The following is a 25601-nucleotide window of genomic DNA, read 5'->3' as shown; positions in this document are numbered from 1 at the left end:
GCATATGGGGATACGTTATTTTAAGATAAGATTCTCAATATTAGTTAATTAATACCAGATATATACGGCAATCAAAGTTGCAATTGCCAATCTCACCCAATGCACTCAACCCCTCCACAACATAAACTAATGGTAAGGACAGAAATAAAGCTAAAATAGGAACCAAACTTTCTTTCTTAAAAAATCCTATTTTATTTAGAAGAACCAAGTGAATATAAATGTATTCGTAAGTTCAGTTCACTAAACATTGAGATCAAATCTATTAGTGAAATAAATTTGTAACTTTGAAAATCAGAGAAGGTTTCAAGAACGAATATGTAAAGAACAAATCTTTTATAAGGCATGAAAACTTCTTTTCCATTAGTTGTCAATGAGCCTTAGTCTGGCTAATTTTAGTAAAACAATAATGATTTTTTACTTCTAAAAAATATATAATCAACGTGGTAAAAGATTATTAAAATAGTATTGTTTAGTTTTTACAGACATACTAAAACACCACCACTGAAGGTGTAAAAGGCCCATAAGACCTGTAATAACGAAGTAGCAAATAATTGACTAACCTATAAACCAAGGATTGCGGTGGTTATTGTCCACAGTCAGATTGAGGAAGTAACGGTCAAATCCGGCCACAGGGTTGGCCTGAGGCTGGACACTAAGAGTACCCTCCACCTCTCGCTCGTTGCCTTGCCACACCAGGCTGCGGGCTGACCATCCATCGCTGCCAATCCAAGAGAAGTTACCGGTGGCATTGCAGCGTCTTACCGCTCTCATCAACCCTGCCACCTCCTGGTCCGACCCGAAGATTATGGCTCCTGGAACACCCAAGTGTTAAACCAACCCACCTCTCGATCTTTGCCTTTCCACACCGTCATGTGGGCTGACCATTTATCGCTACTAAATTCACCATGTGGCTGTGGCGTTGCAGCGCCCTCTCCGTTGTATTAAGCTGCAATTTGTGTTTGAGTGATATTTTATAAACTTTTCTGAAAATGAACTGAATGGTAGGTAAAGTTATGATTTAGTTACTTGCAATCAAATTTGATACTTACCTGACAGAATTTAATCCCTTTATGAGGCAACTTTAAAAAAAATTCCAAAACGGAGCTATAAATTTTTTAGTTATATAGGTCAATCACTTTGTACAGAGTATTCGTGAGTGACAGTAGTAATAATAATATATATATATATATATATATATGTGTGTGTGTGTGTGTGTGTGTGTGTGTGTGTGTGTTTGTGTGTGTTAAACAATGTTATTAAATTGTTATTAAAATCAGACGGTTCCCTCCAGATAGATAAAATATTTCAGTTTAGGGGTTTAAAAATTTTATTCACCCGCATTATGAGATATGTATATGTGCCCGCGACCTTGGCCTGTGAGGTTGATGGCAAAGAATGACACGGGTGAATACTGTGTGTGTTCTGCAAATATAAATTAGGCGCTGCCACAGCTTACTTTTTCTAGTATAGACGGACTAATATTTTTACGCATGACTGAACAAATTTGTAATGTTCCAGTTGAGAGCCCTCCTACTAGATAAGCGAATATGCATTATTAACATTTTCTGTTTAAAATATGTTGCCTAACACTGTAAACAGCGTAACACATAATAAAACTGTGAAGATTGCTCTCCACATTGAGCCTGAACAAGATAACTTGATGACGTCAACGCTTGCAGAGATTCCCATAATTAGCAAGTCTCACCCTTCGATAAGTGATTGTGTTACTGGCCTTAGCCACAGCACACAGTTCGTCACGTACTTTACGTAATTATTGTTTCTAATATTTATGTATGCAGTTAAAGTTTCAGGTACGATATTATCTATCAGGCTTCTAGTTATGAAACGTGTGATACAGACCTCGAGCCCTCGGCTTGGTCAGAAGGCGGAGCACGATGGTGTCGTAAGCAGTCTCCTCAGCGACCCCCGAGTCCTTGACCAACTTCTCCTTTACTGCGATACATATCTCGTACTTGGCTAGCAGGACCTCCAACTCCTCAAACGCCTGAGAGCAAAGGCACAATCAACATTCCAACTAGAGCTTTTACAACAATCGATCAGAAGTCGATGTATATCTCGTACTTGGCTAGCAGGACCTCCAACTCCTCAAACGCCTGAGAGCAAAGGCACAATCAATATTCCCAGTAGAGTTGTTACTAAAATCGATCAGTAGTCGATATATATATCTCGTACTTAGCTAGCAGGACCTCCAACTCCTCAAACGCCTGAGAGCAAAGGCACAATCAATATTCCCAGTAGAGTTGTTACTAAAATCGATCAGTAGTCGAAATATATCTCGTACTTAGCTAGCAGGACCTCCAACTCCTCGAGCGCCTGATATCAGTGGCATTATCGTTATTTCCAGTAGAAATTGCACTAAAATGAGTACTATAATATAATAAAATTAATTTATAAACAAGTCAAGTTAATAAATTTTGAACAAAATTTCTTCACTCACAGAATGTTGTATGTTTTCCTGGTATTGGCTAGCTTAGTTATATCAAAATAATTATTCCGATTTATTTTTAGGATCTTATACTACATGAAATTATCACAACAAATTAAAAAATAAAACAATGTAACTACAGAAACACAATTTTTAAAAATATTGTATTAATTTTGATCATTTAATATATACATTATTTTTATCATTTGAATTTTGTTTAATCCCTTTTGAAGATTTCAGTATCTATATTTCAACATTTTCTACTTTTTAGACTTAGGAATATAAATAATATATTTGGTAAAATTGATACAACATAACATGCGTTGATAGATGGAATTCTTAATGTTTGAGTGATCACATAAATGAAATAATCATAAATAAATGTTTCATTTACATTTTGAATCATTAAACTTTTTATTTTATAATTTTTAATTTTAAGGAGGTTTGATTATAGATAGTAAATAGTTATAATCTGTTATAATATCAATATAAATCTTCCTTTAAATAAAAATGAATCGCAAAATGTGTTGCTAAGCGCAAATCTCGAGAGACCAACTCGGTTAATTCTTTTTGTAAAATGTCCATTGAAATCCGAGGAAGGTTTTTGTGAAGAAAAAGTTAAGAAAAGTTACCTGGAATATTTTGGAATTTGGAAAAAATTACAGTTTTTAAGTTTCATAATTCAAATTAAACCGGCACTAAACAGCTGCTGACAAACTTTCTGAAATATCTGTTTACATTTAAATTTTTTAATAATTAGTAAACAGTGCTTGATCGGTAGTGTAATGCAGATATTAAATAAAACAATAATATATAACTTTTACTCCAGATTGCGCCAGTGACGAATTAAAATCATCTAATGAATTAGCCTAACTGCTGTTATAAAACTAACCTTAATGAACAAAGTTATGAATGCTTTCTCGTAAGTTACTTTAAACTGGTGGACTTCTTGACATTATGATATTACATTTTTTAAATGGCTTATGGGGAAACAGAGAAATGAATATTAACATGCCTCAAGGAATGATTCTTTCTCTGGCTATAGTCCATAAAACAAGGAAACGCAAAACTATAATTACGATTATTTCGTAATGTTGCGTAACCTTATTAAGGATTTTCCTCTTATACCGAAAGTACATGAGAAGTAGGTAGGACTTCTCCCTAGGTCGTAATAGGCTTTTCAGTCCTACTTATGTGTGTATTTTCTTCATTAGGATAAGCAAACTCAACTATTTCAACACGAATTTAACCAAAACAGATTTCCGAGGACTAGATAATCGAACGTATATAGTATTTTGATCGAGGCAATATGGCAAGCTAAACTGTGACATACTAGTACTTACTTACAGTATATATATATATATATATATATATATATATATATATATATATATATATATATATATATACTTACTTCTACAAGCCTCAACTTTGTACATTTTTTAATTAATTTTATTTTCCATTCTATAATATTTTCTTCATAAATTTAATCAACATACTAGAGGTTTGGTTTGTATTTATATAAATACCCAAACAATGTTAATTGATACATCTAGACTATATTTTGTAATTGTATATTTTAAAATTTCCAACTTTATTGAAAAGAGTAAAAGTTACAAAAATATTGGCTCTTGATCATATTCATACGTATGTATTGAATTATAAACGTGTACAAATTGAAATAGTTTTCTCATCAAGCTGTAAGTATTGGTGCGAACGTAATCTTAAACTATGTGAACACTTTTTAGGCAAAGATAAGGGAAGATATACTACTGACAGGCGAAAGTGTCATCACAATCATAACTCTGGCAGCCTCCCATGAAGGCGGGTCGGGGTGAACAGTTTTTTCACACAGCTCCCCCACCCCCCAAATTCATGTCAGAGCGCTACTGAAGCTCGTTCACCTATTCAGAACATTGCTGGATCGAGGCCAATCTCTAAAATGAGTTATCACGTAATAGTTCAGGCCTTACACAGAGAGATGCAAACTCTGACTGTATAAAAGTGTACCTGGATATAAATACATCCCATATAAATAAATTCAAATTATTAAATGTTTCAACCTTGCTGATAATCATGTCTCTGATGTTAGTATTATCACAGACAAATTATAATTCTTATAATAACGTATGTGTCCTCGTGATATAGTTTCCTGATGTTGAATTATGATACAGGAATGCTGACCTTGATGCCATAATTTGACTCCTCATAGATGATGGAGACGTAGCTCCAGCCGAGTCTACGGACGATCTCCACCATGGCCTTGACCTGATGATGGTCCGAGGGGATGGTGCGAGTGAAGTACTCGAACCTCTGCTTGTTGCTGAGCTCGGGGCTGGTAGAGAAGAAGGATACCTGGACAGAGACAACGCTGACGTGAGCCGCTGAAATTTGAGACACTCAGAAAGATGTGAAACTTGGACAGGTATTGCAGGGTGAGTGTGAAACTAAAAGATATAAATAGAGAAAGAACGGAAGATTAAATCAAACTAGAAGGATGAACTATCCATGACGATCTAGAAATAATGCAAAAAGTAAAATTCAAATCAATATGTAAAACTATGGAGTATACGAATAAGCAATCAGGAGTATTGAGAATATCGTTAAATCGCTATAAGAAAATAATTGAGGTGTTGACATAATAATAAGCGGGAATTTTTAAAACAACAATAACAGCGAATAATACAGATGATTGAATTGAGGAACATAAATGAAGGAGGAGGAGGAAGAGAAAAAACTATTTTAAAAGAGTATACAATAGAAAAATCTTAATCCTAACGTGAAAAGTTTACATAAATATTATACAAAAATATTTGTTGAAATAAAAAAAGTTTTAATAAAAGTAAATCAATGCTCCAATGTTACAATAATTTAATTTATTGTGATTTATTAAAACTATCGTTCTTTAATAAAAATGTGTAAAAATACTTTGTTATGAAATGCTACGTACTCTGAAACATGTTGTTACACGTTATCACAGATCTCATATAGATATGTAAATATAGCTCTAGACCAGCATCTACGTGGCCCCTCCCCACCCCTTCTAGACTAAGCTGTCAAGTCCAAGCCAAACCCACATCTCCTTTGTTGAGACAATCGCCGCGACAGTTCTCTTTGTAGACGCCATCTTAGACGTTCCCCATTCATCGCTCCTCCTTTGTGTCTCAAAGGAGACGGTGAAATAAGAAAGTCTAAGCTAACTTAACTTTGTATAACGCCATAAGGGAATTTGTTCTACTTTGCAATTCAGTTTCTTGTTTCGTGCTTCTTTAAGTAATACAAATTTACGAACGCAGTTACAAACAGTAACCCTTTATTTACATGTTAAAGATTTACTGTAATTTTGTTATTTTAAATTTTGTACAGTTAATCATTTTTACATAAGTAAACCTGTTGATTTTATTCGTTACTATATTATTTGGTTTATCTCTCTGAAGGTTGCGTCTTTGATTGTTCCTTTGATAATACTTTTAAAATGAGACTAGAGCATGCCACAAGGTCGCACAATTATTTAAAATAAATATCTTCCTTGTATTGTATAGCATTTCCAGAGCTAATTTACAAAAAAATTATTTATGGAAAACTAGTATTGCCTTTTACTCTGTGTTTTGGCCGTTATAGTATAAAACAAACATTGATTAATAAATAACTTTGCATATGAAATTAATTTTTGAGTGCTGTATATAAATGAAATCTAGAATTCTGCATATAAGTAACTTACATCCAAGGATACAAACAGCAAAGAACCGGAAAGTGAGTACATACACCGTATTAACTCCAAGAACACAAACGGCCAAGGATCGGAACGTGAGGAAGTACACTGTATTACACCCGAGGACACAAACTCCCAAGGATCGGACAGTGAGGAAGTACACTGTATTATATCCGAGGACACAAACGGCCAAGGATCGGAAAGTGAAAAATTACACTGTATTACATCCGAGGACACAAACGGGCTAAGGATCGTCAAGTGTAAAAGTACACTTTATTACACCCGAGGACACAAACGGACAAGGATCGGACAGCGAGGAAGTTTACTGTATTATATCTGAGGACACAAATTTTTGTACGTGGCAGTACTCTTGCATGGTGACAGATGGAGCGATGAGAAGCTAACTAATTAATTATCGATTGATCCAAAGAACGTACCCAATTAATTAATTACAGAGGAAATGTCTTGTTTTCTGCTAACTTCAACTGGACCAAGCTTTGCCAATTTGTTTGACTGAAAGCTGGAACAAAGCCAATTAATTGATTGGTGTAATGGTGAATACTTGGTGAGGGCGAGGGGTACTGTCTTGTTAGCGATCAGTATCTCGGTCACGTGAGGCGTCTGTATGTCTGATAGATCTCCGTTATACTGACTGACTGATTGCAGTTTTCCTTCAAACATTTGACTCGTATACTTGATTACTCTAAATTGTACCACTGAAATGGTATCGAGGAAACTGTCTTTTCACTGTGACCATATCACGATGTAACAAAAATATTAGTTTTCCAAAACCACAAAAATTTTGATGAAGACTGACACATCTAGAAGTAACGAGTCAATACAGATGTATTGAGAAATATATTTTAGTAATAAATATTCACTTCAATCGACATCACTATTTCCTTATTTACTATTACGATATATTCAAATTTTCGCAATTCCCTTATTTGTTTTCTCATTCAATTTTATAAATGGATTTAAAATACGTTTATACGTGATGTAAATGGTGTCTGGATCAAAACTGGTCTTAGGTTTACTGAACAGTTTATTTTACTCTCATGGATTTGATATAATTTATAATAATTTTGATTTATTGTGTTTGGTTTTCTATATTTGTTTTAATTTTAGATAAGTATAAATAAGCTTTAAGGATTATACCAGTGAAAATACACACTTTTCTCCGTATAATGTTTAGATAACTTCTGTAGTCTAAAAATGCTCCTAAATAGATTTAAACTTTCCAAACAGGTATAAATGAATCATAAATATGATTAAATGAGTAATGTAACACATTAGTGCAAAAGTTTATTAAGTTTCGTTACACCTTCTCGTATGGGTATCACACAATGTGTGATTAATTCGTCATCTTGAGTCACGCTAGCTAAGGTTTAGTATGAAGATATTCTCCTACGCTACCTTCCCAGTTTACGCTCGGTTTACGGCCTAGAGTACCAACCGCTCACTACTCACTACGTATTGCCTTGTGTTGTTTCGACTAGCAACGCGCCAACGTAGTCTTTTCCAACAATTTCATTCAACAAGTCTATTCCAAACATTAGCCCTAAACGTCGTACTTGGGTTATGTATGGATCCCGATCTTGGAGTTCAAAGGGGTATAGGGCTCTCAACAATGTGATAGCGGCAGACGAGTTCTCTCGCTCTTACATGCGCGCATTAATTTTTACGGGCCAATCTACAGTCTAAGCTGCGCCTCCAATGCACACTTCAAACGTGTCGCTGCCAAAGAGGCTAAAATACATGAGGCCGATGCTACGTCCATCTCATGTACTAAAAAATACTCGAGTAGTGTTATTTTTCAATCAAAAAACGTATTGCAATGCTTGTTTATTATAATAATATTATAATGAAAAATAAGGTCGAACATTGTTTAATCCCGTATAGAAGCTCAACTTGGAAAATTTACATAATATTATTAAAAAATGGTGAACACTTCAATGTTAACATAAATTTGCTGTTTACAATTTATTTTCAATAAATCAGTTTTTTGTTGTTGTAACAATGCAAACAAATATTAATTGCGTAACTGGTGTTTGTATAAATTACTGTCCAGTTCTAATCATTTCATATATTTTCAGAAAGACAATTAACACTGACTCTTCGAAATTGGAGTTTGTTGAACTTTAATTATGTAAATATATAATCATTAGTCATGGTTTCGTACTAAACAATTTAAATGTTGCACATTGATAATTGACTTGATGCATTAAAAAGGTAAATTTAGTGAAACATGTCTTACTTAGATAACTTCTAACACTGCCATACAAGTGCATATTTACAGAAGTTGGAGAACTGAAGTACCAAGTGTTACTCTCATCTCTTAAGCAGCTTAGGCGCCAAGTCTTAAAATATCTCGAGGCCAGGAAGTTCCAAAGAAGCTTCCGACTTGATACAAAGCAAACGACTTACCCTTGGGCGCTTGGTGGGCAGTTGGCAAATATTGCTTCGTTATATTTTACTTTGTGGAGAGTTGGCGCTGACATCTCTTTACTTTGAGAGGGTCAGGAGTCAATTTAGAATAATGTGAAATTTTTTTCAGGCTATATTTTTAAAAATATTGGCGTTTATTTTGTTACTAAGTTTATTAGTATAACTAAAACTATAGGCGTTTGATCTCACACGTTGTGACACCAGAAAACCCTAATCTCCACCCAAAAGATTCTGCCACCTCCTTAAACACAACAGATTATCGTTACTGAGTATTTACATTTACCTGTCTCTGTAATGTTTGAAATCAAGCTTATTTTCAAAGTCCTATAAAGTTTAGACCTTCTTCGTGGTCCTTGCGTGTTGGAGGGAGTAAGAAGTATGTTTTAGCCCTTCCCACGTCGTAGACGGATATATTTGAATGGTATTCTTTGACCAAAACGCCAAATACAATTACACGAATATTATTGATATATTTTGGAGAATTTTGTAGTTCATAAAAGGCCTTTGAAGCGCCCGCTTCACGCTTCGTGCTTATCGTGGTTGCCGAGGAAGTATTTATAAACGACCTTCACTCAACGGCACTGGGACGTTAGCCCCCTTTTCTAACTCCGATCGCCTGATCGAAAGTTTTGCGTCTCATACAGAGCCATATCCAAACATATCCGTTGAGTGTTATATCCGCCTCTACTTCGTATCTCGTTATTATTCAGAATCGTGCAGTAATGTTATGATTAGTTTTAACAATATTTATGTGGTTTATAGTAAAATATAAGTAAACTTTTCAGTTTTTACTATGAAATTGGCATTTATTTAAATTAATCAGTTTTGTAAATAGTTATTTTTTATTTGTCTTAATAATTACGCTAATTTTAAGTAAAATGCCCTGTTTTATATTTTTAAAGCTTCTATATACATAAAAAACATATTTGTTAAACATTTAATGTATTTAAGGAATATATTATTAATTGAAACTAATGTTATAAACTTATTTTATGGGCATTCACTGTACTTATGTCAAATATACGTTTATAAGGACAAGATAAAATGAACGGAACTTTTAACGGAATCTGTAACCGTTTTGGAGATAATACAGTTTTTTTTTAGATTTTTTAATAAAGAATTCTGGAATATTCCGTCTACTCTAAAAACTAAGATATATTTAATATTGCACTAACCTCAATAGCGGCCAGATGCAATTCATAGTTCCTCTGCCTCATCAACTTCAAATTATCCTTCAGGCTCTTCCTTTATAGCCAAAGCTGCCTATTATGGGCACTGTGTCCTGGCGATGACTTTTCACCTAACATTACAGCGTTTTAAAAACTTGATATCTATTTTCAGTCCACACGGCACACAAACCCATTTCACACTTTCAATTAATACAATATCATGTCGTATCTTTGGCTAGATATCAACACAATTTTAATGATACCGGTATTCACAAATTCCTAATATGTCACTATTATACACTTTAGATTACAGCCAAGTCAGGTAGAGGTGTCGTTTTCACCCACATTTTTAAAGCCTATCTTCATGAAAATGGAAGTTTCTCTTAAGAAAATATAGGGAGTGTTTTGCAGAGTATCATACTTATAAGTATGATAGGTCAATTTGTTTTATTTGTAAAGCTTAAAATCTTTTGCTGGGGTTGGAGACATCTGAGCGATCCAGTCCTTGCAAGCAGTCTGCCTGCCCAGCCATAGGTGGTAATTCGAGGTTATTTTTAAGCCATTGGACCCAGGTTTTGTGTTAGAGAAGGATTCTCAGCCCTAATTTCGCCTGCTATAATAAGAAACTGTTTTACTTTAATTTTGTGAGGGAGTAGTCAGTCCCTTTGAGCATCTATGTGATAACGTTCGTTGCAAAAGTCCTATAGGCTTAGCTTACACTTTGTTCTGGGCTATCTTAATCGAACGTAAAAACAGTTTTTTCATCTGTGCTATATGAATTTCGTTACGTTTTGATGTACGATACTCCGTTTTATTGGTTTGTTATTTACAATAATCGAATAATCTATACACATCTTATAAAGTTGAGGTATAATTATAATAGTTTCAAGCGTGTTTTCACTTAGAATAATATCTATGGAAATTCAGTTACAAGAGTATATAACTAAGGGAGAATAACAATAGATAACTTTCAGTGGATATAATACTCGTAAGGTTTGTCACCTGCTGGTCTATATATCTATGGTTTAAATAAAATTTTTAGTAATAAGTGCTAGGTTCAATTTTAATATTATTAAAACGTATGAGACTTAAATTACAATTTAAAAATTACTGTATAATTAAGTATTTATATAGTGTTCATTACGAGTCAACATTTTACATAAGAAACTAGTTTTCCTGGAGTAGTTATGTACATATGCACAGAACCAATTGTTAAATGTGTTTCCAAGGAAAACATGTGTACGTTTTAAAATATTTCATAAAATATGTACATATTACACAGTATGAGTCAATATTTTACACGAAAAAATGGTTTTCATGAAGTAAATATATAAATAAGCACTAAATCAATAGTAAAATCAAACCGAGCCATACACATGTAAAAACAGACTTCTAAATCGGTAACGGAAGCTGTTCCGAGACAGTTTATAAGCTTTCAAGAGAACTTCCGGCTAAAATTACAGTTCAGCCTTCTGTCTTTAGATGAGCGTGGGGTTAAGATTCCTGGTAACGTTAAAATCCTCCACTGATCTCCATTATCAATACCCTTAAGGTTGGGACACACATATCCGCACCGCGCCCGACACGTGAGTCGGCCGATTGTTGGCCGTCATACGGTGAAAAAATTGCAGCGCAGTATTCAACTAGTCCAGGAGAAATAGCAGTTAAAAATGGTCAAATAAATAAATGTTTTCTTACAGCAAACTAATGGCACAATTTAGTCAAATACATCATAAATAAATAAAAAAAACCATTCCGAACCAAAATCGTCTATTAGGGGGTATAGGAGGGGTGGTTTTTAGGGGTGAAAATGGTTTTTTGCAATTTGTGAGTAAACAATGCATCTTATTGAAAAAAGTTAAATGTAAAAGTTGTTGGAAATAAAAAAATCTACAACTTTTGTAGTAATCATTTTTGCCCTAACCTCAAAAATTTCCCCAAAAAATTCAAAAAACCGTTTTTTTGGTTTTTAATTTTTTTCTTTTACAAAAATGGTTCGATTGAGCTGAAAGTTTGATGAAATATACTTTGTCCTATTCTAAAAATACTGTATTTTTTTCATTAAGAAATATTCAGCCGTTATAATAAAATTTCACTTTAAAAAAATATTTTGATAATTTTCAATCACCATTTTGAAACATTTTTTTTAATCAAAAAAGGTTCTCTGACGGCTCATTATTTTAGTTTTTTTGTCTATTTTGAAGAAATTAAATAAAAAATATGTAGTTTAATTGAAAAAACTGCAGAAAAATTGAAAATAAACAAAATATTGACATTTTTCATTATATATTGTATTATTTACGTGAAAAAATTGTTATTATTTATTTAAATTATAATTTTTTTTATACCAGTGCTATTTGTAAGCATTAGGCAAAATAATAATGAATTATGCATATTTAACAACTACGTGGAAATTTTTAAATAAATCAAAAAACAGGATTCGAGTCTTAGTAATTTTTTTTTTAATTTGTATTTTCCATCATATATTTTTTATTTCTTTAAAATATTTTTTACAATTCTTATTGAAATTAATCAAGAAACCATTATTTCTTTCCAAAAGTTTTTTTTGAATATTTATGTTTTTTTTTCAGTCAACTTAAAAATATAAATATATTTTTTTTCATATTCTACGTCATCTGATCGTGATTCATACCATATTCTACTCAATTTTTCCCCTGCTTTTTTTAAATGTAATGATTGTATCTCCTTTCATTGAAGGAAACACAAGATCGTTATCAAAACTATCACTCAATTTTTTTTTAATGTATTTAATGTTGGGATATCACCATCAAAATCTTATTTAATTTCGTTAAGGGAAAATTGGCACTCGGATGAATTTTTTTAAAGTAATACACGCAGTAACTTATGAAATCTTTAGAATCTACACTCGCTGTATGTCTACAAGATGTTGAGCTTGTCCCATCATAAAAAGATGACATGCACCTATTATGATAATAAGCTTGAACTTCATCTGATTCTTTGAGAAAATTCAGTCTAACTAACAGACTTTTATTAAATGATTCTGAAACATCTCTTCCCTTTAAAGTTGATAAAATTTTTCATTAGTCTCAGCCTTCTGCATGCCGCGAAATGCTCTATTTTGGTTACAAGGTTCTTCACAAAAAACACAATGATGCTCAAAATTAAAATCACATGCTTTTTTCATAATCTTCTTCCCAATAGATTTTGATCGAGGTCTATTGTATGCTGGTCGACAACCATCATGAATGTGTGCTTTAGTCAATTTCTGAAATGTTTTGTACCGCTGATCTTTGCTTTGTTTACTTGACGAAATAAGAGTATCTATCCCTCGACTTTTTATTTTCACCAAATCTCTATCGCGGCTTTTACAAATGATACAAGAAGGTACCTTTTCCACCATTTACATGAGTCTATAAAATGCAGAAAGCACGATAAAATTAGTATACTGAAAATACGTAAAAATTACTAGATAAATAGCATGCGTAAAATTGTATGCACAGAGACAAAGATTTATGATCTGTATTATTTTTAATAATTTTTATTGAATAATTTGTATAACATTTTGTTTTGCAAAAGTTTTACTTACGATTTGTATTTTATATGGACAAAAATCTTGTAAATTGCTAATCACGAGGCTTATTTCACGACACTACTCCAATATAACTTGACTGACGACAAAGCAGCTGTTTATTGAATGCTTAGAAACATACTGAGACCCGTATAATAGAAGAATAGGATTGACCCCGCCCTTTTACTTCAAGGACACTATTATATACCTGTAATCCAACTTTCACATTCAACAATGTTTCTAAATACTTTTTCAAAATATTCGAGAATTCTTCAACATTAAAAAAAATTATAATTTAAATAAATAATAACAATTATTTCCACGTAAATAATACAATGTATAATGAAAAATGTCAATATTTTGTTTATTTTCAATTTTTCTGCAGTTTTTTCAATTAAACTACATATTTTTTATTTAATTTCTTCAAAATAGACAAAAAAACTAAAATAATGAGCCGTCAGAGAACCTTTTTTGATAAAAAAAAATGTTTCAAAATGGTGATTGAAAATTATCAAAATATTTTTTTAAAGTGAAATTTTATTATAACGGCTGAATATTTCTTAATGAAAAAAATACAGTATTTTTAGAATAGCACAAAGTATATTTCAACAAAATTTCAGCTCAATCAAACCATGTTTGTAAAAGAAAAAAATTACAAACCAAAAAAAAAACGGTTTTTTTTTTTGAATTTTTTGGGGAAATTTTTGAGGTTAGGGCAAAAATGATTACTACAAAAGTTGTAGATTTTTTTATTTCCAACAACTTTTACATTTAACTTTTTTCAATAAGATGCATTGTTTACTCACAAATTGCAAAAAACCATTTTCACCCCTAAAAACCACCCCTCCTATACCCCCTAATAGACGATTTTGGTTCGGAATGGTTTTTTTTATTTATTTATGATGTATTTGACTAAATTGTGCCATTAGTTTGCTGTAAGAAAACATTTATTTTTTCAATCAGGTAATACGACTGGACTAAACCTGCAAGTCCACACATGTCCGCACCGACACCAGACCGTTGTGGCCGCACCGTGCCCGCACCGTCTCCGATATGTGGAGTTTGAATTTTGACGGGCACGGTGCGGTCTACGAGCGGCATCATATGTTGTTTACTGTTGCGTTCTTCTTTTTAAAACTATTTAAGTAGTCTACACGTTATATTTTATTGAATTATTTAGTATAGCCTACTACCTCTACATCCTGTGTTCGCGTACAAAATCATATTTATTGATAAAAGTATTACATTTTCTTTCCTTAGAGTAAACTAGTCATATTACCTTATTGTGCATATTTTCTTATTACAACAAATTTGAAAACCATGTTGTACATTAAGTGAAATTAAACAACTAAATTCGAATTATGAAAAATCTATAAACATTTTTCATTGATTAAAAAATGACAAGCATGTAATTATTTGAGCAAAAATCTATTTTTCTTTGTTGTATTGATGTTACTTGATAAATTTATTCCGGTATTTTGTAAGTCATTTAGAATGTTTCTACGACATTTTATTTTTTTATTTCTTTAAAGTAAAAATAAAAATATTTTATTTACAATAAGATTTTCAAGCAAGAAAAACCCACGTTTAAAATAAATAATAATAAATAATTTATTTCCCCATAATAACAAACTGAATATTACAAATAAATATTATTGCCAGTGCTTAATAATAAATAATACTATGACATAACGTATTTACAATAGCAGTAAATAACAAATACAAAAAAAATGTTCTACTTACTTTATTTCTAATTTATGTACTTAGAGTAATAAAATATAAAAAGTAGGTTACATCCTTTTAGATTTTTTAAAACTAATAATTAGGCCAATAGATTTACAAAATAAGGGAAATTTAGGTACCCCATAAGAGGCTGTGCCTGTGTTGGGGATACTATATACAAAATATACAATAGTAAAAAGAAAAGAAAGAATGAGAAAGAAAAAAAAGAAAGAAAAAAAGGGTAAAAATAAAAATAGCGGAATCGAGCAAGAATGAAATGATAAAAATGAGTTATTGTAGCTTATGTAGTAAATAATATACTATTACGCATCAAAGTTTAAATTTAGTATAACTAGTGTGCTGTATTAAACAAAAAGGATTTATGCATGATTTACAATTCAAATATTAGGCTTTACACATGTAACATTAAATATTATATTATAAATAATTATTTTATAATGCTCTAACGTGTCTATTTAAATATTATTATAATTTAGCAGACAAGACTAACCATACTAATTTATTATCTTAAACATATACTCATTATCATTTTGAACGATCATCCACACTCTAAGTTTTTTAGAAAATATATTTATGTTTCTACTATTTTTGACTAATTCTGGCAATAAATTATTTGTCCTCGGAGCTATAAAAGAAAACAATTTTTAAAATGTGTTTTTTGTATGTTCTCCAGTATATATTTTACAAATATTTAGTATGTTTTTCAAATTATTATAAACGGGCTTGCAACATAGCAAACTCTCTGGCATCACACTATAGCTCTTGGGTTTAATACAAAAAACACCAATAATATACTGTTTATAGTGTATTTGACCGAAATTCACTGCAATGAAACACAACGAACAAGAATTATAGGGATAAAACATATAACCAAGATAATGATATTTACAAATTTTACATACTAGCTGATTGTACAAAGCTTTAGTGTAGCATTGCAATGTTTCATTCACACAGCGATTAATAAACATAACAACAATGAAATTAACAATTATCTCAAGCAATACTTAATCTTCCGAATATTTTTTAAGTATCTGTCACTTCGAATTCAAAAGAAACATGCTCTAGTACAAACAGTGAGATTGTTGCGCTCGGACTGCATACGGACATGTGTGGCCTCACGGTAACCGAGCCGAGCCCGCACCGACAATCGGCCGACTCACGTGTCGGGCGCGGTGCGGATATGTGTGTCCCAACCTTTACTCGTGAATAAAAAGAAAGAATACTCTATATTACCTTTTTAATGACTGCACCTAGAAAAGCTAAACTTAGTTACTTAGTTAGAATACAACACTGCGCTGTTCTGTTTGTATCACAAGACTGCTCCTGCCCACAAAATACCAAAATTGTATACTCAACTTCAAATGTTTAAATGTAAATCCCCTTCAAGTTATATATAGCTTGAAAATTCTTAAAAAAATTAAAAGTGAAGGTTGGATGTCATCATTAACTACAAATTGGCGGCTAACTCAATTCTTAACTATTTCTAATCTTAAAAGTTATTAATATAAATATTTATCGTTTAACAACAAACATAAACCTATAAAAATGTTACCTGCCTCATGGCAAAAATGTATCTGTCTCGATAAACGAGGGTCTCTAGTCGTATTTTATTGCAAGTAGAAAAATTAAAAGTTTAATAGAACAATTAAGAGAATATGAGAAAGAAAATAATGAACTTAAGTCTTAAACTAAAGTTTTAACATTAAAACAAAAGGGTTTAAATACATATTTTATAGTTTTAAAGTTTTATACAAATATATAAAGCATTCCTTTTTTAACTTCAAACGAAAATATTTTGATAATGTACAGAATTTAATATTTTTTATCTAGAGAGGCAGGTCTCTTTTGCCGAAAAAGCTATCAAAGTACAGTGTAGAGCAACTTCAAGGTTCTTCAGGAGCTCACGAAGTCATTATTTATCACTATCGCGAGTCCTTTGTGAAGGCTTACAAAGTTCTGAACAAGTCGATTAAAGTATCGAGATAAAGCATTCTCTAACTCTACTGGATTAGCAAACAGCTAATCCAGTAGAGTTAATACAAATATAGGATAAACAATCCTATATTTGTATTAACCATTGAGATTGATTAAGTAAATCTTACTACTGTCTTACTGTGTGAATACATCTACTGACTAGTAAACTGTAATCTATTTTATAGATAAACCGCTCGCAAATAAACCTGAGCAGAAGCAAGTATCTTAGCAGTACGTCGTAGAAGGGGCCCCCCTCTATGGGGCGGTTTGATGGGGAGTGGAACTAGCACCTTGTCTCTGTGTATCTGCTGTGTGGATCGTGTTTCACTCGCACAGTATTGTTTACTTAACCTGTTCTATAAATATATTATATTTTAGTGAGTAGGCATATACAAGTGTTAAAGCGTAAAATATTAATAGACCAGGTTATAGTAGCCATAGACATAAGCAGGGAGCTTGCATATTGTTGTGAGATTAGCCGCGCAGTAACAGTGGCCAGTAGAGATGTATAGTTCAGGTAGATGAACGAGTGATCCGGATCAGTCGAGTGTTTCAAAAGACCCGTTCTCCTCGACCGTTTCGTTCGCTTTTTCCTTTAAACTGAACGAATTCGATAGTTTTTTTCAAATCAAATATATTATTTTTAGCGATTGTTTAAACTTACAATATTATAATTAAGTTCATTTTTAAACCCTTATCCATGAGGAATAGCACAATTAACTAATTCTATAGAATTTATAAGTTAGGTTACACTGATCCCCAAAATTATTCTGTCATTCCTTTCGTTCACTGCTAATCGATTAAAAATAAGTAGAGAGCCTTGGTATTATTAAAAGTGGTGGGAAGTTAATCGGTTGAATATACAATATCTTGTTATTTGTAAAAATATATTGTTATCAAACGAGCAATGTGCCTCTTTAATGTTTAGCAATTTATATAATAAATTTGTAAGTGAATAATAATAATAATAATATTCTTTATTGCGTGAAACAATTACAATATTGCATGTCATGCGTCAACGTAACTATATAAAGTAGATAAGTACATCAGATAAATGATGTTGGTCAAGGTAAATACATACAATGCAATACGATTCTTGTATGTATCAGAACCGGGGATTTCGAGGTTGTTAATTTCAAAAATTTTCATCCCAGCGGCTCATCATGAACTCTTCAGTTGAGTAAAATGCCTTTGACATAAGAAAATGTTTTAGTCGAGTTTTCAATTTTTTTGTTTCATTGAGTTGTTTGATGCCTTCAGGGAGCCTATTGATTAGTCCGACTCCAACTTGAGATGGTAAGTGTTCGAAAGCTGCCGTTCTGTGCTGTTCGACTCGAATGATGAATACATGAATACCCTTACTCATGATTAATCAAAGTTAAATAAATTAGCCAAGTCCATTGGTTATAAGTATTAACATTTTAAATATTCAATAATGTATCTGGCAACGTACAACTAAATATTTACTACATTCCTGAAACAATAAATTTATTGTTATACATCTATCGATTCACTGTACGATATACTGTTTCTTCCTCTGCTCGAACACTTTTTTACAAGCAGATCCTTTCGTTCACTCAGTCATTCCGTTCAGTCGTCTATTCGTTCTGGTCAACACGATGACCGGTATAGCACGCTCTTACCGGCAAGCTCAGTAACTCTGTACTGACTGGTTCAACTGAACGAATCGCAGCACTGAATGAAACCGACTGAGTCGGATCAGTCAGATGATCAGCAAATTCCGAGCAGCGGTGGGGATACTGGGTGAGGGCGGCATCACAGCGGCGGAGGGGTATTTATTTACCCTACCCTGCGTGAACTCAAGTCACCCGGTCTCTTTTTTGTAAGCGGTTTACCTATAATTAAGAACTTATCATTTATTAAATTAAATTATTTAAAAAATTTATTGTTAATAAGGATTCATTTATCTTGTAATATGAGTGCTGAAAACTTGTTATAAATAACCACGTTAACCTTTAGAATGGAAATACGCTGTCCTGCTCTGATCTGTAGACTGTGACTACATGTAGGATTTATAATGAAATGATAACGTTTCATTAGATGTTTTATACGCGTTAAATATCAACAGCACTGCACACTAAACATACATATGTCACAATGAACAGAGAGAGCCAAGACCTACTACACTGATACACATGTTATGATCATATGTTGTCTGTTAGAGACTTTGAGCAAAAAAAACCAATATTAAATGTTTTATTTTTGTAACCTGAGGAAACAAAACAAAATTTTGATTAAATATCTTCTCCCATACTCATTAGTTAAATAAATGACATATACTGTATATTAATAAATTACTTGATGTAAGAAAGTCAATCTAAAGTGTAATTTGTAAGTTTTATATCGTATCCGATAATAAAGACCTAAGCTTTTAGTATTAAAAACTCTCACGATAACTAGCGATATATACAGGGTGAGTCTGACCACCTGTGCAGTATTTACAGCTGTCTTAATAACTGACTATCACACTTTTTCTATCTCTTTTCTCCATAATTTGGCCTCTCCGAATCCCTTAAAATTATTTTCAATTTTGAAAATGCCCCTAAAGGGCCCAATTTGGGGGGTAGGCCTGTAAAAAGTGGTAGAGCACCAGAAGTATTGGCGGCGGTGCAACTAAACCCAAATGATTCTTCCAGAAGAATAGATATTTATTCTGGTGTGAGCCAAAGTTCAGTGGTGAGGATCCTGAAAGACAATAAAATGCATCCCTACAAGATGTCCCTGCACCAAGAACTTCATGGTGATGATGGCATTCAAAGAATGAATTTTTGTTTGTGGGCAAGAGAAAGGTTGCTACAAAATGAACATTTTTTCACATTTTATTATGGTGTGACGAAGCTACATTTCGGAGCAACGGAGAAGTTAAACGTCACAACATGAGCTACTGGGCTCATGAGAACCCCCACTGGATACGAGAGTTTGACAACCAGAGGTACTGACTGTGATTACTTGGTGTGGTATTGTTGGCAGAATTGATTGGAGTTTGGAGAATTGTAGGTCCTTTTTTCTTTGAAGGATACCTAGATGGAGAGACTTATAACAATTTTTTAATTAATCAATTGCCTAATTTATTAATAGATGACCTGACGAAGTTGTTGGCAATATGTGGTTTATGCACGACGTTGCTCCGGCTCACTACTCGCACAACGTGCCACAAATGCTTGATGAACAATATCCTGGAAGATGGGTTGGAAGAGGTGGTCCAGTTAACTACCCACCAAGATGCCCTGATTTGACCTGTATGGACTTTTACTTATGGGGTAGACTGAAAGACTTAGTTTATGTTTTACGACCGACAACACCTGAAGATATAATGCTTCGAATCCGGAATGCTATAAATTCAATCAGCCACGAAGAAGTGTTGCGAGCTGTAGATAGCTTAAGTACCAGACTAGAACTGTGTTTAGCAAATGACGGACTACAATTCGAGAACCTGTACCAGGAAAATCAATGAAAGGTCAAATTATGGCTAGTTCAGAGGTCATTCAGAGCTTTTAAGCAAATTAAAAATTATAGGACATATTTTTATTTCATATAATTTAAAAATAATTTGTTACATTTTGTAAACAGACATACGTAATTCAGTTTTTCGGCTGCCATTTTGAAACAGTAAGAGATAGGAAAAAAAGTTTAATACAAAAAGCACCCCTACCCCCCAAATTGGGTCCTTTAGGGGCATTTATCAAAATTGAAAATATTTTTAACGGATTCGGAGAGGCCAAATTATGGAGAAAAGAGATAGAAAAAGTGTGATAGTCAGTTATTAAGACAGCTGTAAATATTGCACGGTTGGTCAGACTCATCCTGTGTGTATATATATATATATATATATATATATATATATATATATATATATATATATATTTATATATAATATATATATATATATATATTATATGTATTTGTGTATGTGTGTGTGTGTGTGTGTGTGTGTGTGTGTGTGTGTATTTGTGTGTATTTTTGCATATTAATAACAATTATAACACATAAAACATCTTGCGAAACGAGTAATAAGAAGTTAGAAAACATATATTTTTATGTACCATAAGCTAATTTTTTTAGATATATATTTAAACATAAATACATGGCTCTAGAGAACCTGCATTGTTGTAATAAAGTACGAACTTTTAACTAACACAAGGTATTTAAAGTTCTGTTAAAACACTCTGCAAGGGAGTTTCTCATATTTTATACAGGAGAGTCAGCTCTGACGTTAGTAAAGGAACAAACACACTACCAACACTGTCATGTCGTTGCCAAGTTATTCTTCCTTTCATTTAAACAAGATTTTTCGTTTCAAGCGAGTGTGAGAATGAGTAAGTGCCAACGGGTTTTTATTGGAAATAGCATTTAACAGTTCTGGTAAAAACACATCCTGAATACTTACTTATTTATTTATAAAAAGGAGACAGGGTCTTCAAATCCTTATTCTGCTAGTCCTTATAAATCACTGGGTTGTGCGAGAGCTTTATAAAAACAGAGTAAAGAGACAGCCGGTTATGTCCACTAACGACAAAACTCTACCGGTCTTAGACCTGGACAACTTCTAACTCAACCCCAAAGTCCGACGCCCCAGACGTTCGGACTCTGACTCTCCCCCTATGTACATTGAGTATAGTTAAACATTCTTTAGAATGATAAAGATTATTTTTTCCGGGGTAAATCAGTTGAGGTAATGAGTTGGCGTATATAACAATGTTATGGGAAAACGCACTACTAGAAAATCTCACTACTAACAAGATGATGAGCGACTCATGTTGGTATTTCATTTCGTTTAAACACTAATTTTAATGCAAAGGTGTTATCGGTGCTAAGAAATAGGTATTAACGTAGAAAACGAAATAAAGTGATGACATTCATTGAAGGGAATAATAGAATTCACTCAGAAACAATGGTTTAATGTTTTGTTCACATTCTTCAATATGAAACACATTTCGTTTTCTATCAGCCTATAGTGAGATCGCTGGTACATTGAAAAAGTACATCGCTATTCTCAGAACCCTGGAAATAGAAACCCGGATGACTGCATTTATCAGGGGAAGCGAAATAAAAACATCGTTAATAAATTTATATTTATTTCGAAGAGTAATTATTTCTAAGGTCAAACATTTATATCATTATTTATCTGATGACGGGGATGTCCGAGGCATGACACATAACAATGTGAAGCTTCATGCTACAAGTAAAAATCGTACAGGATGAACAAAAGGTACGGGATGATACATGCACGAGATAAGGCCCATGTTTGTGTTGGCATTAAATTAGCCGTTGTTAATTATCCCCCCTCACTCCCCTCAATCCTTTTCACAACAACTCCAGATCTAATGAATCATGGGACTTAAATCCCCGGGACCTCCACAAAAACAAGTTAATACTTTCTTGTTTGAACGAGTTGGCATCTCTGGCTGAACAATTTATATCCCTGATTTAGAACTGATTTTGCTATAAAAATGCAGGTCAAATAGATTAGTATTAGTTTACCCTCGTATGATAAAACTATGTATCAAAGGTGGCAATCGCTGTAAATAAAATTTGCCTCTTAATGTATGAGGTTAATATTATGAAAATATTCATAATAATATTATAATAATATTCATAAATATTCATATGTACTATTAAGAAATAAAATGATATAATATTGATGATCCTTTCATGTAACTGTTCCCATTTGGATCTTTTATAGCACATCTTTTCAAAATATGATTCAACACGTCACGACTGATGGAATCAACTCCCTTTTCTGACTAGTATTTGCATTCGGAGACTAATTTAAGGTAAATTTTAATATCAATTATCATTGTAAACACTCGTTACATCACCGGGTACCTGAACTAAACCGGATGGGAACTTAAATCAAAACGTGTAAAAGATATGCTTTGTTACCTTGTAAGAGACGAAAAATAGTTTTAAGATTGGATTCGCCAGTGGGCCAATAAACTATTAACGAATATCATAACCTTCTCACAACCCGCCGTAAATTAAATAGGAACAGTTAGCGATACAGGAGTTGTTTTCTGATGCCATAACCAGCCGCACAACCAGACGTGGCTAATACAGGGCCAGTTAGCGATACAAGAGTTGTTTTATGATGCCATAACCAGCCGCACAACCAGAAGTGGCTAATACAGGGCCAGTTAGCGATATAGGAGTTGTTTTCTGATGCCATAACCAGCCGCACAACCAAATTTGGCTAATACAGGGCCAGTTAGCGACACATGACTTGTTTTCTGATGCCATAACTATCCCCACAAACAGACGTGGCTAATACAGGACCAGTTAGCGATACAAGAGTTGTTTTATGAAGCCATAACCAGCCGCACAACAGACGTGGCTAATACAGGGCTAGTTATCGACACAGGAGTTGTTTTCTGATTCCATAACTATCCCCACAACCAGACGTGGCTAATAAAGGGCCAGTTAGCGACACAGGAGTTATTTTATGATGCCATAACCAGCCGCACAACCAGACGTGGCTAATACAGGGCCAGTTAGCGATACAGGAGTTGTTTTATGATGCCATAACCAGCCCCACACCCAGACGTGGCTAATTCAGGGCCAGTTAGCGATACAGGAGTTACTACAAGACTATAAGTAATATATGTGAAGGGGTATTTTCGTTGTACCGTTAGGTGCTTAATTAGTGCACAATTTTTTATTTATACAGAAGAAAATTGCTTCAGATTTTAAACTCTTCGCCTATATTATACTATAAATTGCGGTCTATGTATCTCTGATGTTGAAAACGATGTAACGAGTTAATTTTGAGATTCTTTGTCACCTACATTGTTTGACTCTTCGAATAAAACTCCAGATTCCAGGAGTAAATTCCGTAACAGCTTCAGATCCCAGACGCTGGAATAAGAGGAATGTGAACTGGAACTTAGCTCAACATTCACATGGCATCAACCCTTCCACCATTGGTACTTTATGTGAAGACAACTTATTTGCGTCACAAGAACAAGATGATTTTCAGCCGCAGGTGCAAGGTAGTATTGACTTTTAAAGTAAATCTGTTAATGTATGAAAGAAAATAAATACGAAAAAACAGCAATTCCTCTATAGTTATTAAAGTATTGCAATCAGGGTGATGGACTTTGAAAGCTAATTGAAAATACCCTATCAAATAAAATTGTTTTTCAAATAAAGTAATAAAATATGACAAAATATTTAACTTAATAAAATAGAAATTAGTATTAAAGTATTTAATAGTTAGTAATAAAAGGTTTGGGCTCCATCACACAATTTTAATTCGGATTGAAATCGTTCATATTATACAATAAATGTAATGCTATTATACGATAATTGAGTAATAGCTAAATATTTGTTGAACAATGAAGTTAAGGCACAAAACATGGGTTTATTTACTTATTAAATAACATCTCGACGCTTGTGAGGTTTTCGTTAGAAATATTCTAAATAAATGACTTGTTGTTTGTTTCTAATTATCTGGGGAACTCATGTCGGATGGAAATGTTTTTGTTTTGCTAACAGACATAACTTGTATTACTTGAAAACATCCGAGAATCTAGACTTTGTTTTATCTGTTTGAGTTTTATTACGAATTTATTGCTGAGCATTGACTGAAGATAGAATTTCATTTCTCAAACTAAGTTTACGTATTTTCTTTTATGAGTAGTAGGTACACAATTTTAAACCTATGTCTGATATTTATTTCGCATTAAATATTAAAGTAATATTCTGAGTTCAGTCGCAAAATGAAAAGGCTATAACAATATATATAAGGCTCTTCAATCAAAATCACCAGTTGGATTAAATTTGAGACACAGTTAATTTTAATTTTAATTTATTATTCAAACATTTTATCTATCTCTGTGTTTAGGAAAGGTTACATGTTTAATTAATTTACTTGTTTTGATACCATATGTTTTAGTAGTTTGAAATGTTTTTATAACCTTTGAAAACCTTACATCGCCGCTCGCACACCCACAGCAAACCAACAGGGAAACGCGCGCCCATGGTGGCGAACGGGATGCAGGATCAAAATTAAACTAGGTAAAAAAAAAAAAACACCGTGGTCAGTATACTCAGGTTCATTTACTACGAAAACACAGGCCTATCTAGTCAATATAATTAAGTATATATAAATATATTATAAATAAAAAAATAAAAAGTGCCTGCAGTAGTATATACCTCGAACAATTATTCTTGTCAGGTGCACCTGCATACAAAAATTAGAAACGCCATAATTTGAAACAAGAAATGCCAATTCCACCCGGTATCCTTCGGCTAAGGGCGGGCTCCTAATGAAATCCAAGAAATAACTAAATAATATCTAAAACTAACTTAAAATTAAATAACAAAATATAAACTATATAAATGGCAACAATAACAAATAAATAAAGAATGCAGGGTATCACAGATTTTGACTAGGAGAAATGTCCATCATGGTGGCCGTCCCTCAGCAGAGCGCAAAGTGAAGGTTCTCTGCGACCACGCATGATGGAGAGATGACAGGAGATAAACAGCTCATCCCTTGGACCTCATCAGTGAGGGGCCGTAAACTTAGTCGCACATGTT

General features: G+C 33.0%; 1 protein-coding gene across 1 annotated transcript in view; it reads right to left on the bottom strand.

Moving 5' to 3' along the window:
* LOC124366242 (metabotropic glutamate receptor 2-like) overlaps positions 1–25601 on the bottom strand; it is a 153711-nt gene that overhangs the window by 16383 nt on the left and 111727 nt on the right. Inside the window, exons 4-6 of the mRNA XM_046822637.1 lie at positions 4631–4801; positions 1861–2005; positions 561–812 (exon numbers count right to left, since the gene is read on the bottom strand). Of these exons, the coding sequence (XP_046678593.1) occupies positions 561–812; positions 1861–2005; positions 4631–4801 (568 nt within the window). The remainder of the gene's footprint in view (positions 1–560; positions 813–1860; positions 2006–4630; positions 4802–25601) is intronic.

Source organism: Homalodisca vitripennis, chromosome 7 (assembly GCF_021130785.1).
Source record: "Homalodisca vitripennis isolate AUS2020 chromosome 7, UT_GWSS_2.1, whole genome shotgun sequence".
Taxonomy (NCBI): Eukaryota; Metazoa; Arthropoda; class Insecta; order Hemiptera; family Cicadellidae; genus Homalodisca; species Homalodisca vitripennis.
This window is presented reverse-complemented; position numbering and strand designations above follow the sequence as displayed.